The 14,550-nt window shown below is 56.3% G+C and overlaps 1 protein-coding gene across 2 annotated transcripts in view; it reads left to right on the top strand.

The window, feature by feature from the left end:
* The window catches only part of EXD3 (exonuclease 3'-5' domain containing 3), an 81,332-nt gene that overhangs the window by 55,134 nt on the left and 11,648 nt on the right, over window positions 1-14,550 (top strand). For both annotated transcript variants that reach the window (XM_043566689.1, XM_043566688.1), the window contains exons 19-20: window positions 9,313-9,366; window positions 9,603-9,734. In XM_043566689.1, coding sequence (XP_043422624.1) covers window positions 9,313-9,366; window positions 9,603-9,734 — 186 coding nt within the window. The remainder of the gene's footprint in view (window positions 1-9,312; window positions 9,367-9,602; window positions 9,735-14,550) is intronic.

Genomic DNA, 14,550 nt, shown 5'->3' with positions numbered 1-14,550 from the left:
TCTTTTGTGCCTTTGCAAACGTCCTTCTGGGAACGGGTCCCCAGGCTCACTGGATGGCTGGCTGCAGCACGGAGCCCGTGGCGGCCCTGAGACGTCAGAGCACTGGGATCTGTCTGTGGCCCAGGAGCCCCAGAGCAAGCAGCCACCGTGGTTGCCTGTATATCACGTACTGGGTGCGGGCAGGACCAGCCATTCGTGGCTCAGCCCCCTGACACATCCAGCACTTGTGGGTGGCTATTCTTGGTGTCACCCCCCCCCCACAATGAGGAAGCTGAGGCCGAAAGAGTGGAGCCTGCCCCAGGCTGCCTGCCCCTGCCGTTCGTGAGGGGTTGGTGGCGCTCTCCCCCATCTCTGGCCCCTCATCGGCCACTTCTCCCAGGGGCCTGTCCTGGCATTGGCCCTGGCCACCGTCCCTGTAGAAAACACCTGTTTCCCAGCTATGGCTGCTTTTAGCCTGTGGGGTGCCAAGACCAAGGTGGCCAGCCTGGCTTCTCGGGGACTCCAGACCAGACGTCATCGGTCAAGGAATTCATGAGCCAGGGGGGGCGGTGTCTTCCCACCTGCCCCCCAGAGAGCGTGTGATCGCCAGCAAATGGGAGACGGGGTTTGGCTCCCGTGTTCCTTAAACACCCCTGTTATACCTGTGCTTTTTTATATTGTGTGACAAAAGGGATTTAAAGATGTAATTTACTAATCAACTTGCAATCAGCCCGTAATCAAGAGAGTATTTCGAATCACTCAGGTGGGCCCAGCATCATCACATGAGCCCTTCAGAGCAGAAACAGGAGGCAGGAGTCGGAGTCAAGGCACAGGGTGGTGTTGCCCGGTGGGTCTGCCCCCGCCCCCAGAGCCCGGCCGCAACCCAGCTTCTGCAGAGTGGTGCTTGGGAGAAACGCTGCGGCCACACAAGAGAGGGAGCGCAGGTCCTGGTGGCAGAGCGTGTGGCGCTGCCGGAACAGACGGATGGACGGACGTGGAAGGAGCTTGGCAATCAAGGGCGGTTTGGGGCACCGGGGTTGAAGCCTGGCCGGCCTTGGCGGACTGCGGGTAGAAGGCGTTGAAGGTCACGAGACAGAAGCAGGGTCCGCTCAGTGCTGCTGGGCCGGCCGGGGCTGGGATTCAGACCTAAAAACGCACCAACTTCAGTTGAGAGGAGATGCCCGGCCCACCCTGGCGAAGGCGGCATTTGTGGGTGGTCCTTCTCCGCGGTGCAAACCTGTGGACGGAGGTGTGAGCCAGACCCGGACCCTGCCCTGGTGTCGTACTTGCCGTGGACTGGTGTCAGCCATCCAGTTTCCAAAGTCCCTTTGACTCATTTCTGCCCAGCAGGCCTTCTGATCAAAGCTGTGACTGGATTCTGCATTTTCAGGGCCTCCAGAGTAGGAAGCTTCGCGCCCCTTTGCTTGTCTGCTGCCAGAAACGCTCTGGGCGGTGATGGTCTCGCGGGGGCAGGGCCTCGGGCACTTTCCAGAGAGAGCTGCTGGGTCCCTTGGCTGCTCTCCGTGCTCCTCCGTGGACCTTTCCGGACCGTGTGTTTCCGCATCAGAACTCCCACAAGGGAACTGTGTGTTCTGTATGCGGGCAGTTGTCCTCGAGGTCCCGCCTCCTGTACCGCTCATCTCGTGTGCTGCTAGTGCACGGACAAGCTCGTTCTTGGAGGGAAACGAGGCTCTGCTGCTGAGGGCCCCGGGGCACGAGGGGCGTCCTCCCCGCAGGCAGGCGGGGTGCTCGCAGAGAACGGGGCGCCGTGTCCTGCGCTGGTCAGGCAGCCCCCCAGACCCGAGGCCCCCACGCAGGTGCTCAGGGCACATCCCGGGGCCTCCTGCTGCTTCTCGTCAAGTGGGAGAGGACAGGGTCAGCTGGGAGAAGGTCTCTTCAGCAAAGAGGAGCCAGACTGGGTGACGGGGTCGGGGGGGGCTTCTCAGTCTGGTGGGACCGTGGAAGATGCTAAAATCAAGTGATTGATTTCCAAAGGGTGGCCGAGGGGAGGCCAGGTGCCATGGAGAAGAGGTCAGAGTTTGAGTTCACAAAAGGCTATGGAGGGCCGTGAGGGCATGAGGGTGCCCACCAAGCCCGAGTCCTCAGGGAAGGACTTCCCTCGGCAGAAGCCGGAATTAGAGGAGAAAGTCCACCCACCGGTGACAGCTCTGGGCCGTGCCTGTGGTGTCCTGCCGCTCATGACCCGCCCCCGATGGGCCACCCGGTGGACTTCAGGTGCACCTGGCCAGCCACATGAGCGAGAGCCAGTTCCTTGTTTATGCCTCTGACTGGTGCTGCTTCTCCGGGCGACCGAAGCTCCTACAGACGCTGGTGCCAGGTGTGGTTCCAGAGCACAGCCTTCAGGAGGGGTCCTCTGAGTGGGGTCCGGGGTTTCCAACTCGGTGCTCTAACCTGACGACCTTGAAAGGCAGTGTCTCCCACAGGAGACAGGTCGCTGGGAATCCGTGGCATCACGTGGCAAAAGGCCCTCAAAATCTTGCCTGCCCTGGATATCCTTACCAAATACCTACGGAAGAAGAGACTGGTGAACGCCTCAGGACGTTTTAGTCAAAGTACCCAGCGCGTGGAATCAGCCAGCCAAAGTGGCAAAGGGAAGGATTGGGCGTGGGCCTCACACTTCGTGTTCACAGCCCGCACGGGGGACTGCAGAGCTTCCGTATCTGCCCAGGAGAAGCCGCAGGCCTGAGATCGCAGGACAGCAGAGCCAGGGTCTGCGCCTCTGGACGGGCAAGTGGGAACAAGCCAAGTTCACCACTGGCACCAAGCTGTCCTCGCCCGTCCTGTCGGTGTGAAGACCTGTATCGTGTATTTTAATTCGCCGATCTCTGGTTACCGACCAAGCTGTGTTCACCAGCTGCTGCCGCCTCCAGCTCTACGACGTGCTCGGTGAGGAAGTCGGTGGAGCGGGCCTGACGCCGTCCTTCGAGAGGCCCGTGCAGAAGCACTTGGCCAGCAAACGTTCCCTCGCTGATATGGCACTTTCCTGAAATGCTGAAGGTGGCTCACCGTGCCTGCGGCGTCCACACAGCGTGTGTTCTGTGTGGGCCCCCCCGCCCCCCCGTCTCTCTGGGAGTCGGCAGTTTGGGCGTAGGCCAGGCCGAGGTGCCCGTGTACCCGGCCCCAGTACAGCCCCTGCGGCTTTGCCTGACAGCCAGCTCTCCCTGCCGCGTGCCCCTGCTGCTGGGTGCACCCCGTGCCTCTAGCCCCTCGCCCGTGTGCCTTTCCACGTGTTCGTTTTGCTTCGTATCCTTGCCCCAGAATCAGTCTTTGCCATTAATGAGAACACACACGAGTCCTTCTAGTGAGCCAGTGAGCCTGGGGGGTTTGGGGACCCTGCCCTAGAAAGGTCTCCCCTGTCTCCATCCCTCTGGCTTTGCTCTTCACCTTGGCAGGAGGTGGGGTGAGCCCAGCCGCTCGGGTAAAGCCTGGAACCGCACTGACGGCCGGTCAGGTGAGGGGAGGGAGGCGGCCTCCCACCTCCCCGCTCCGGCCCTCTCCACTAAGCCCCGCTGCCTCGCTCCGCAGAGCTCACCCAGGAACTTGGCGGTTTTGCCAAGAATTGATCTCACACCCAGAAGCCTGCTGAAAGTCTCCTCGGTTCTGCTGAGCCGGCAGTCAGGTCTCGGGGCCTCCTGCGGACCCACCGCCTACGGACAGCTGCCCTTCCTCCCTCTCCAATCCTTTCAGCCTCAGCTTCTGCCCTTTTCCTATCCTTCGCTCACTTGCGCAGAAGCGGTGGCCTCTTTGCCCCGCGCCCTCCAAAGCCCGGGGGCTGTTTCAGCACGAAGCCAATGCCCGGCTGCCCTCCCGTCACGAAGGAGATGGGGATCTGCCGAAAGCTGCCTCTGCAGCAACCGAGATAACCTCCGTGGTTGGACCTGTCTTGGCCCAGCTTGTGACCCTTTCCTATACCGCTGGCCTTGGTTTGAAGGTCTTATGTGGGAAGTTTGGGTCCCCCGGGAACACGTCTGACACAGCACTGCTCCTTCATCGCCCTCTTTTCTGGCCTCGTAAACACGGGGAGGCGTCTTCCCTCTTTCTGCCACTTGGAGTCATATTCGAATTCTCTTCTCCTCCAGTGCTGGCTGACTTCCTGCGAGGCTTCCGGGCCTGGCATGTTAGGGGAAGGGGTTTCTAGAGCCGATTCTGTCTTAGTTAATAATTATAGGACTGTTCAGTTGTCTGCATCTTCTTGGGTCACTTTTGGTAATTAATCTTTTTCCGGAACGTGTCCCTCCCGCCCCGTGTCCCAGAACCACGCCGTCGCTGGTGTTCTCTGCGTGAGTCCCGCCGTGTCTGCAGCACTCAGCTTCCGGTCTCACCGTCGGGCACTCGCGCTCCTCTGTTCTCTGGATCTTACAGAGATTTGTTAACTTAATAAGTCTTTTCAAAGTACTGGTATCTGGCTTGTTGATCCTTTCTATCTCATTCTTGTTTTCTGTCTCATTAACTTCTTTTCTTATCTTTATAGTTTCCTTCCTTTTGCTTTCTTGGGGTTACTTCCAAGTGGGGTGCTCCTTAGCTCCTTAACTTTCAGCCTTTTGAATTTGATGATGTACACATTCAAGACCGTAAATTTTTTCTTGAAGTACCGTTTCCACTGCATTCCATCAGTTTCGATCTGTAGTACTTTTCTCATTCTATAGTTGTAATAATTTTTGAGTGCCTGTTACAATTACTTATTTGACTCAAGAGTTCTCTAGAAAACTATTTTCTAATTTCAGAAAGCTTGGAGTTTTAGAGCTTTTTAGTTCTCTTTTTAAAATGGATTTCTAACCTAACTGAATAGTAATCAAGGAGCATCGTCTATATAGTGCTAATTTAGATGTTTGTGAAGACTTGCCTTATATAGCCAAGTAGACGATCTTTTTAATCAATGTTCCATGTGGGTTTTTGTTTTTAATGTTGTTGTTTTTTTTAACATTTATTCATTTTTGAGAGAGAGAACAGAGCATGAGCCAGGGAGGGGCAGAGAGAGAGGGAGACACAGAATCAGTCTCCAGGCTCTGAGCTGTCAGCACGGAGCCCGACACGGGACCCTAACTCACTGACCGTGAGATCATGACCTGAGCCAAAGTCCGACACTCAACTGACTGAGCCACCCAGGCGCCCCCCATGTGGGTTTTAAAAGGATACATATTCTCCTCTAATCATGCTCATTTCTCTCTCTCTCTCTCTCTCTCTCTCTCTCTCTCATACATACACATACTCAGTAGATCAAACTGAATTAATGTATTTCTCAAATCATCTGTACCTCAATTATTTTTCTGCCTAATTCTCTGTACTGAAGTCTCCTATGATGGTGGGTTCATCAAATTCTTCTTGTAGTTGTGTCAGCATTTGCTTTATATGTTTTTAAATTATGTTATTAGGTGCATATGCATATAATTTTTAGACTTCTTATATCTTCTTGTTTGAAATCTTTTACAATTATTACCTAATAATCAACCTCTTTGGCTCTACTAATGCTCTTTGCCATAAAGTCTATTTTAACTAATATTGACGTCATTTCTCCAGTATTCTTTGGTTAGTGTTTGTATATCATTCCTAGTCCTTTTACTTTCAACGTTCCTTTACTCTTGTAGACTAGGTGTATCATACGCGTTTCTTATAAGATGCTTCTAGCTAAATGTGAAAAAAAAATCTAGTCTGACAATCTTGGCTTTTTAAATTATTAGGTTAGTCTGTGTGCGTTTAACGTAATTGCTAATACCCTTTGGGTTCAGTCGTGCTCCCCTAACTTCTGTTTTCTGTTGCTTCTACTTCTGTTCTTTTTTCCCTTTGTTTCTTAACATTCTTTTAGCTTTTCACCCTTGTTCTATTTTTCTATTAGTTTGAAAGTTATAAATTCCATTTCTTATTTATTTTGGGGGGGGGGGATCCAGAGAGAGGAGAGAGAGAGAATCCTAAGCAGGCTCCACGATGTCGGCGCAGAGCCCAACATGGGGATCCAAGTCACGAACCGTGAGATCGTGACCTGAGCCAAAGTCACAAGTCAGACGCTCACCAACGGAGCCACCCAGGTGCCCCTATAAGTTAGATTTCTGTTCTTTTAGAGGTTATGCTAGAAATTTTAACATTTATATCTGAGTTAACGTTGTCTAGAGTTAAAGTTAATACGAGGAGCTTAGATCGAGTCGGTTTTCTCCCTCCCAACTTACCTGTTGTTATTTTCCAATATTTTAACACAATGTGGTTTTTCTTGATTCTACTAATTAGACGTCGTATTTGTGTATTTGATGGCTTGTAGAGTTTATGCTGTGTGCATGTGCCCTTGTACAACAGAACTTGCTCCAAGAAAAAGCAAGCTCTTTCTTGCTAAAAGAACTTCTTTTACTACATCATTTCACTGGGGCTGTTTTTCCCTGAAAAATCTCTATGTCTTCTCTCTCCTGAAAGAGAGTGTCTGGGTTTATAACTATAGTTTGACAAACTTTGAAAATAGCCCATTGTTTTCTGGTGTCCATCGTTGCTGTTGAGATGTTTGTCATCAGTACTTGGTCATTTCTTTTTTTCTTTTCTTCTTTTTCTTTTTAGGCTTATTTATTTTTGAGAAAGCATGAGCGGGGGAGGGGCAGAGAGAGGGGGAGACACAGAATCAGGCTCCAGGCTCTGAGCTGTCAGCACAGAGCCCAACGTGGGGCTTGAACTCACAGACCGTGAGATCATGACCTGAGCCGAAGTCGGACACTCAACCGACAGAGCCACCGGGCGCCCCTATGCTTGGTCATTTCCGTATACCTTGTCTGTATATTTTCTCTTAACTTTCCATTCATTTGCTTCTTTCTTCATATTTACTTCAGTTGTGTTTGTTTATTTTGTTTTTTATTCATCACACAGACGTATGTTTGTTATCACTACAAGGTAACCACTCGCTTTATTGCTTTTTTTCTTCTTTTTTGGGGTAAAATATACAAAACATTGATCATTTTAACCATTCTTAAGTGTACACTTAGTAACATTAAGGACTCATAGTGTTGTGTAACCCTCACCACTATCTAGCTCCAGAAATTTTTCATCATCCTAAAGAAAGGCTTTGTACCCATTAAGCATTCTCCATCCCCCTCCCCCAGCCCCTGGGACCCACCATTCTAGTTTCTTTCTCTATGAGTTAGATTTTTCTGAATACCTGATATATGCAGAATCGTACAGTATTTGTCCTTTTGTGTCTGGGTGATTTCACGGAGCAGAATGTCTTCACGGTTCATCCGCATTGTAGCGTGTTGGACTTTCCTTCCTTCTTAAAGCTGAATAAATTCCAGCGTGTGTGCGTGTGTGCGCGCGCATGTGCGCGTGTGTGTATGTGTGGTGTGCGCGTGCGCCCACTCACCTGGACGCTTGGGTCCTTTCCACCTTCTGGCTGTTGTGAGTAATGCCAGTGCGCACCTTTCTGTCCAAGTATCTGTTCAAGTTTCCGCTTCCAGTTCCTGTGTGACTGTGCCTAGAAGCGGGATGGCTGGATCATATGATGATTCTACGTGTAACTTTTTGAGACGTTGCCATACTGTTTTCCATGGTGAATATACCATTTTATTACAACCAGCCACGCATGAGGGCTCCAACCTCTCTCCATCCTCACTAACACTTATTTCCCCTAATGGGTGTGAAGTCGTATCTCGTCGTTTGCATTTGCATTTCTCTAACGATTAAAGATGTTGAGTGTCTTCTCATGTGCTTGTTGGCCATCTGCACGTCTTCTTTGGAGAAATGTCTGTTTAAGCCCCTGGGCCACTTTTAATCGGGTTATTTGCTTTTTTGTTGCTGACTTGTAGGAGTTCTTTATACATTCTGGATATTAATCCCAGAGCCGATACATGATTTGCAAATATCTTCACTCACTCTTCACTTTCTCGATAGTGTCCTATGATGTACAAGTGTTAAATTTCCATGAAGTCCAATTTTTCTGTTTTTAATTTTGTCGGCCTTGCTTTTGGTGCCATATCCAAGAAATCGTTGCCAAATACAATGCCATGGCATTTCCCACACCACGTTTTCTTTTAAGATTTTTAGTTTTTAGTTTTCTTTTAGTTTTGGGGACACCTGCATGACTCCGTCGGTTAAGCATCCGACTCTTGGTTTCAGCTCAGGTCATGATCTCATGGTTTGTGAGTTCGACCCCCGTATCGGGCTCCGCAGCTGGCACCGTGGAGCCTGCTTGGGATTCTCTCCCTCTCTCCACACCCCCTCTCGATCCCTCCCCTGCTCATGCTGTCTCTCTCTCTCTCTCTCTCTCAAAATAAACAAATGAACTTAAAAAAAGAGATTTTTATAGTTTTAACTCTTACATTTTCGTGTTGGCCCCTTGCACACTTCAGAGATCACTAGGGGTTGTTTAGAATGTGCCAAACCCATCAATATCGCCATGTTTGACGTCTCTGTGCATTGCTGCTGTCACCTCATTGATGGGTGCCCTGCCCCCCTGTGGCATGTGAGAGCTTTCCTTGGGTCCTCAGTCCTTTTCACGTGGCACTTGTGGACTTTGATGACTTCTTTGCTTTCTGACATGGCGAGATGTGCCCGCCTCACTGTGTGCATTTTCTGCCTCAGACCTGGAGTCAGCGAGTTCTCCAAAAAAAGCCCGATTCCCTTTCCACCTGTTTGGAAACCAGTCTGGGCACAGGCTGCTCCTAGCTACATGGTTGTTCTCATTTGGAGGCCTTTGTGGTAGACAGAGTGATGAAATGCTTTTCAATGTGTGTGCACACACAGGCACGCACGTGCACACGCACGTGTGAAATTCGTACCGAAGCTCCCGTCAGGCCTGAAGCCGTGGTGCCACCTCCCTGGTTCCCGTGCTCACCCTTCCTTCTCCCACCCGGACCCAGCTCAGCACCAGCGTCGGCCATCTGTCTTTGGCACAGTTGGCAGCGAGCGTTTCGAGGGACGCCGCCAGAGTCAGCACCGGCGACAGGACCGCTGCCCGGCTTCTTCGCCCTGGCCGCTAGCACGGCAGCCTGGAGCTGCGCGGTCAGTTCGCCGCGCTTTCAGGGCGCTTGGAAGACTTCTTTCTCTGCAGTTCATTGGTCTCGTCATCTTTGGATTTTTAGAGATTGCTTTTTTGATTTCAAATTTTGTTTGCAATTATGTAAAATGTTTGCACGATTTTAAGACCCGATCTGCACAATGAGGCAGCGGCCCAGGACTCTGCTGGCCGCGCAGGCCCCAGGCGGGCAGCGTGGGGGCCGGGGTGGGGGGTGGGGGTGTGGGTGAGCGGTGGTGGCAGCAGAGGCCGGACAGGGCAGAGGCGGGGGCTGAAGTAGCCCTTGTCCTGGAACCAGCCTGCCCCTCACCTGTCCCTCTGCCTCCCCACAGGTTGCCAGGCAGGAGGGAAGGATCATCTTGACGTCGGGGCTGCCATACCACAAGGTGGGGGCCCTGAAGATGGCTCATCTTTCCAAGGGAGCCTCAGCCTGGCCCTTGGGCCACCGCCCTCGGGGTCTGCTCGCCGCGGGGGCTAGTGGGAGTGGGGGCTGACGGCTGTCCCACTTGGGGGGACGAGCTGGGGGGGAGGAGCCCTTGGCCCCGGAGCCCAGGGAGGGGAGGTGGGCCTGGAGAGGCTCTGGGTCCTGTGCCCACGGCTCAGCGGCTGTGCTTCCGTGCAGCTCCGGGCCCAGGTCGGGGCTGGGCGCTGCCTCTGGGTGGACTGCTCCCTCAAGGCCCGTCAGCAGGCCAAGGCCGTGCTCAGGCATTTCAACGTTCGAGTCACCCACGCAGACATCTTCAGCCGCTGCCAGGTGAGTCCCACCTGCCCCGGCCTGCCTTGGGCCAGTGTGTGAGCCCCAGGGCTGTCAGGAAGCCACTGCTGTGGCAGGAGACCCAGCGTGTCTCTGGCTGGTGGCAAGACAACAGAGGTCATGTGCTTTAGCGTTTGTGCCCTTCCAAGCGGCCGCCGCCGCCCCATCTGGGGCAGATGGGCGCCACTGGGTCCATTCTAACGTCTAGAAAGGTCTGGGTCGGGAAAGCCATGTCTAGGGTTAAGATCAGAGAGGGGTCTGAGGCCTGGGTCCTGTCTGTCGATTCGGACCGGGGAGGGGGCGCCCTCGTCTCCCTTCTCTGCCGGCCTGGGTGCACCGAGTCCTAGCCCCCATATCTGGCTTAGGGGGAGGTGGTGCAGGCCGGGGCGTGGCTGCACTGAGGCATGGGGTCCCCACAGGGCACAGTCCTAGTGCACCTCAGTGGCTCCTGGTGCAGAGTGCTGGCTATTCCCGGAATATTTGGAGTTGGGGCCATGATGAAGCTCTGTGAGGAGCACCTCTCCAAGCCCAGTTGTTTGGTGGACACTGGGCCTCACCTCTGCAGCGCAGGGGGGTAGGGGTTAGGGTCTCCAGCCAGGCTCATGGGACATCATCCCACCTTGGTGTGCCTGTGTCTGGAGATGGGGCACCCTGAGGGCAGGCATGTAGCCGAGTGTGAGGGAGACAGGAGGGAGGGAGGCCCTTCCTCAGGTCCTGGACCCCCCTCTACCCAGCTTCAGGTACAGCCTGTGCCGACCCCGGGTCCCCGGCCCTGCCAGAAATGACTGTGGTCATCCTGGTGGCGGGAAGTACACCGCGGGGCCTTTTCCTTCAGCGAGCTCTGGCAGGACAGGAACCTCGTCTGCGGCCTCTCTTTGTCTGTGCTCAAGCCGACAAGTGTTGTAAAGACCCCAGGACGTCCGGGATGCCTGGGAGGCATTTTAATGAGCTTTTCAGAGCCTCTGCTGCTAAGTTTTCTTGAGAAAACAGGAAGTTGGGTAGCTGGGAGGAAACCCCCACCCGTGCCCCGGGAAGCCTCATGCTGGGGAGCAGGCTGACCTCCTTCAGGCCTGTGAGGGCACCGAAGGCAGCCGCACCCGGAAGAGTGTCCACGGCCCCACCTGCCCCTCCGCCCTGGGCAGTTGTAGAGCCCCCCTGCCCTGCCAGGTGCGAGGGGCAGGATGCAGAATGTGCCCCAGGGAGGTGGGGTGGGTGCAGTATGGAGCCAGTTCAAAGGCTGGGAGGCAGAGTTGCACCAGCCCTGATAGGGGACCAGCAAGTGCCCTGGCCAGAGAGGGCAGCTCTCCAGCACCCCAGGACAGAAGACAACCCCCCGGGGGGGGGACGCCATCCGGGGGCACAGAGGTGCTAAGACCTATTCTGGCTGCAGCAGGTAGCAGGGGGGAGGGAGTCCAGGTGAGAGGTGGCATCTGTAGCAGGTGAGGAGCGGGCTCGGGTTTCAGGCTTTGCCCCTGGCCAGCAGGGAGGGAAGGTGCTGGGTCTGGGCTCCCTGGGGTCTTGGTCTGGAGGCCCACGCATCAGGCCCTCTAGGTTGGGGACGGGCACGGGAAAGGGGAAGCCTCGGCTCGGGAGCTCTGCCCAGCACTGTCCTTATTTGAGGTATATACGCATTCCGCCAAGACTAGCTGGGGAGGAGGACAGACAGGGTCCACGACTTGGTGCCATGTGACTGCACTGGCCAAGAAGCAGAGGGCAGCCACCCCAGGCTCGAGGGGGGAGCGGGAGGGGGCGTCCCAGGCAGAGACCCCTGTGTGTGGCTGCAGTCAGGCGCTGGCTGCCAGGCAGCAGGCAGGAGCACAGGTGCAAGGCTGCATGTGGACGCCTGACGGGCCTTTGTCAAGAAAGGGCCCGGAGAGCTTCTGGTTCCAAGGCTGGCCAGTGGCCTCCAGCTGAGCTCAGCGCCAAAAGAAAGTGTGCTGGGTGTGCCCCAGGGCAGGACCCTCCCTGGGTGGCAGATAACTGTGTGGGAGGGTCCAGGAATGTGCACTAGGAGCCTGAAAGGCCAACTTTATGGAGCCAAGTGGGCAGAGAAAGGGGTTTCTGAGAAGCCAGGATTTCTAAATTTGGAACTGGCCATGGTCACCACAGAGACATCTGGGGAAGCGGTGGGAGGACTAAGCTTACTCTGTGTCAGGGAGCTGGCAGTATTAATGCTTGGGCCTGAGGCCGGGGTCCCCACGCATGTTCTCAGACCAAATACCTGGTCATTGTGAGCACAGGTCTGGGCAGGCCTCCGGCCACACTCCCACCCAGAGCTCCTGGAGCCCCTCCGCCACGGCATTCCCAGCTGAACCCCAGGAGCTCAGCCTGAGAAACAGCCAGGAACGCCCAACCACCCCACCCTGCACACTGGCCACCCCTACTCCCCACCCAGTGCCCCGCTGTTCTCAGGGCCAGGCAAGGTAGATGGGTGGCAAGCACCGAGAAGCCCCGAAGAGGTGCCCCACAGACGCTCCCGGGCGATGGCCCAAAGCTCAGCGAAGCCACTAGGCTGGCTCCACGTGGCCCCATGGGCTAGCCTGGCTTTCGAGCCGGTCTGGACATGAGAAAGTGCCGGCCGCTGACCAGCAGGGAGCGTCACACTCAGGACTGACCCAGGGAGGGCCTCTGTCCTCAGGGCCCCGCCCCGTGCTCCGGTGGGGCCTGCGCACCCTGGACGCTGGCTCAGAGCCCCTGCCGCCCGGCCCGGGCTGGAGCTGGCTATCTCCCTGGAGACCTCCCACTGCCAGGCTGACTTTCCATTTTCTTTTCCTTCCTTATGCTATTTTAGTGCCATTCCCGGAGGGAAAACCCACTTGACACACAGGCATTCCCAGAGTGAGCCTGGCCACTCTCTGGGCTGGTGCATCAGGGTCCAAGGCAGGAAGCAAGTCAGAATGGGAGAGGGCTGGTCCAGGCCTGGGCTAGGTGCCCGGCCAGGGGTCCATGGCCGTGCCCCACTCTAGTGCCCAGCACCTGCCTCCAAGCTGTGTTGACACTCGGCATGTGCCTTGGGCACAGGGTCCACTTTCTGGGGCATCTGCACATGAGGACAGGGAGCCACGAGGTGGAGGCCAGAGGTGGGCAGGGAGGCTCGGGTGAGGGGGTGGTGGGTCTCCTGTGGCGGGCAGGGTCATGGACCCCTGAAAATGGCCACCTGGGCCTGGGATCGTCCGTCAGGAACATCCGCCAAATGGATGTTCCCAGTGCCGTCCGCTATGGGAAAATATTTTATCAAAGAGATTGGAGTTAAAAAAAAAAAAAAAAAAAAAGCGTAAGCAGGAACCCCTGACATGGCCCAAGTGTAATGTCTATTTTTACTGTCCCTCTGGTCCCCCTCCGCTATGGTGGGGAGCAGGCTGTGGTCCCCGTGTGCAAGTAGGGCGTGTCCTAGGAGTCAGTGACGTTGGCCTCCGGAAGCGGGCACCCGGGAGGAGAGGCCACTGCAGGACGGTGACCCTGCCTTGGGGAGCTCTCAGGCAGTGCTGGCCACAGGGTCCCCAGGAGACGGAGGGTGTTGGGCCAGAGAGGAGCCTGCAGCTAGAAGAGGTCGGGCCTCAGGCTACAGGCTCACAGACACTCAGGACACAACAGGGCTGGGCGGGGGGCCCCCGGGGTGGAGGTGGACACCGGCCCAGACTGATGTCTGGCAGGGGACGGATGCAAGCAGAGGGCTCCCCTGGCCTGGGGATGTGAGGGGGACTGCAGGCAGCCACCTCCCAGCACCCATGCCCAGAACCTGGGGCAGCGGGGACACCTGTGCCCAGCCCATTCCTGCAGACCCTCCCTCTTTCCTGACGACCAGACTAGGGACCGACAGGAAGAGGGGCAGTGGCCGCTGACCCCGCCCCTCCCCAGCCTTTGTGTCCCGTGGCCCCCAGCCCCGTTCCCACACTCCGTGCCCCCAGGGTCACACAGGCACAAAGGCTGCAGGAGGGGTGGCCACCACCCTGCACAGGGAGAGACCCTGGCCCGCCGGCTCCTAGGCGGCAGGGGGAGCAGCGGGGGGCTCTGGGGGAGGATGGGTTGGGGGCAGCTGGCGTCGGGTTTCCGTGCCGACATGGGGCCTCAAGGACAGTGGGGTCCACCAGGCAGGTTTTGGCAGGGATTAAGGCCAGTGCGCCCCCAGCCTTGAGATGCTAGCCAGGGTGATGTCCCAGTGCGGTCCCTGGGGGCTGACAACAGGGTGGGCCCAGGCCCCACAGCCTGCAGGGCCACCCCCCTGCCCTGCCTCCCTTCCAGAAAAGCCCTGGTCCTCGGCCAGAGCCCAGCTTCAGTTCCCACCAGATGGCCCTGGGGACTAAGGGCCCGGGCCCAATGGCCTGCCCCCCCCCCCCCCCAGTTTCTGGTGGCTCCGATCTGACCCCAGCCGCTTTAGGAAGGGCCCTGGCACTCCTGGGTCGCACCCCTGGCCCTGGCCCGTCCAGCAGTCAGCACCGCCTGCTTCATCTCCACGAGACCCTCATCCTCCATGGCTACACAAGTGGCACCTGTGCCACCCCGCGAAGTGGCCTGGGCTGAGAGGAGGCCCTAGGGCCAGTCCTGTGCTCATGGCCTTGAGACCTGCCAGGGCTCCTCTGGGCCAGTGTCCGGGAGGGTTGACGTGTGAGTCCCCCCAGCCCAGCTCACGCCAGGCGCCCAGCCGGGTACCCAGCCCCTCTCTCCTTCACACGTCAGTCTGTGTGGGCTGTGCTCCAAGACCCGGCCGTCAGCGATCACGCGCTTCTTAATGGGCCTTCCCTCCAGTGATCTGGAGGCCCATCTGGATGGGGCTTCTCTGGCTGGACCCCCGGAATGTTGATGGAAAAGTGAGCCC

Source organism: Prionailurus bengalensis, chromosome D4, assembly GCF_016509475.1.
Source record: "Prionailurus bengalensis isolate Pbe53 chromosome D4, Fcat_Pben_1.1_paternal_pri, whole genome shotgun sequence".
In the NCBI taxonomy this organism is placed as follows: Eukaryota; Metazoa; Chordata; class Mammalia; order Carnivora; family Felidae; genus Prionailurus; species Prionailurus bengalensis.
The sequence above is the reverse complement of the archived record's forward strand: the minus strand, read 5'-3'. Positions and strand labels throughout refer to the sequence as shown.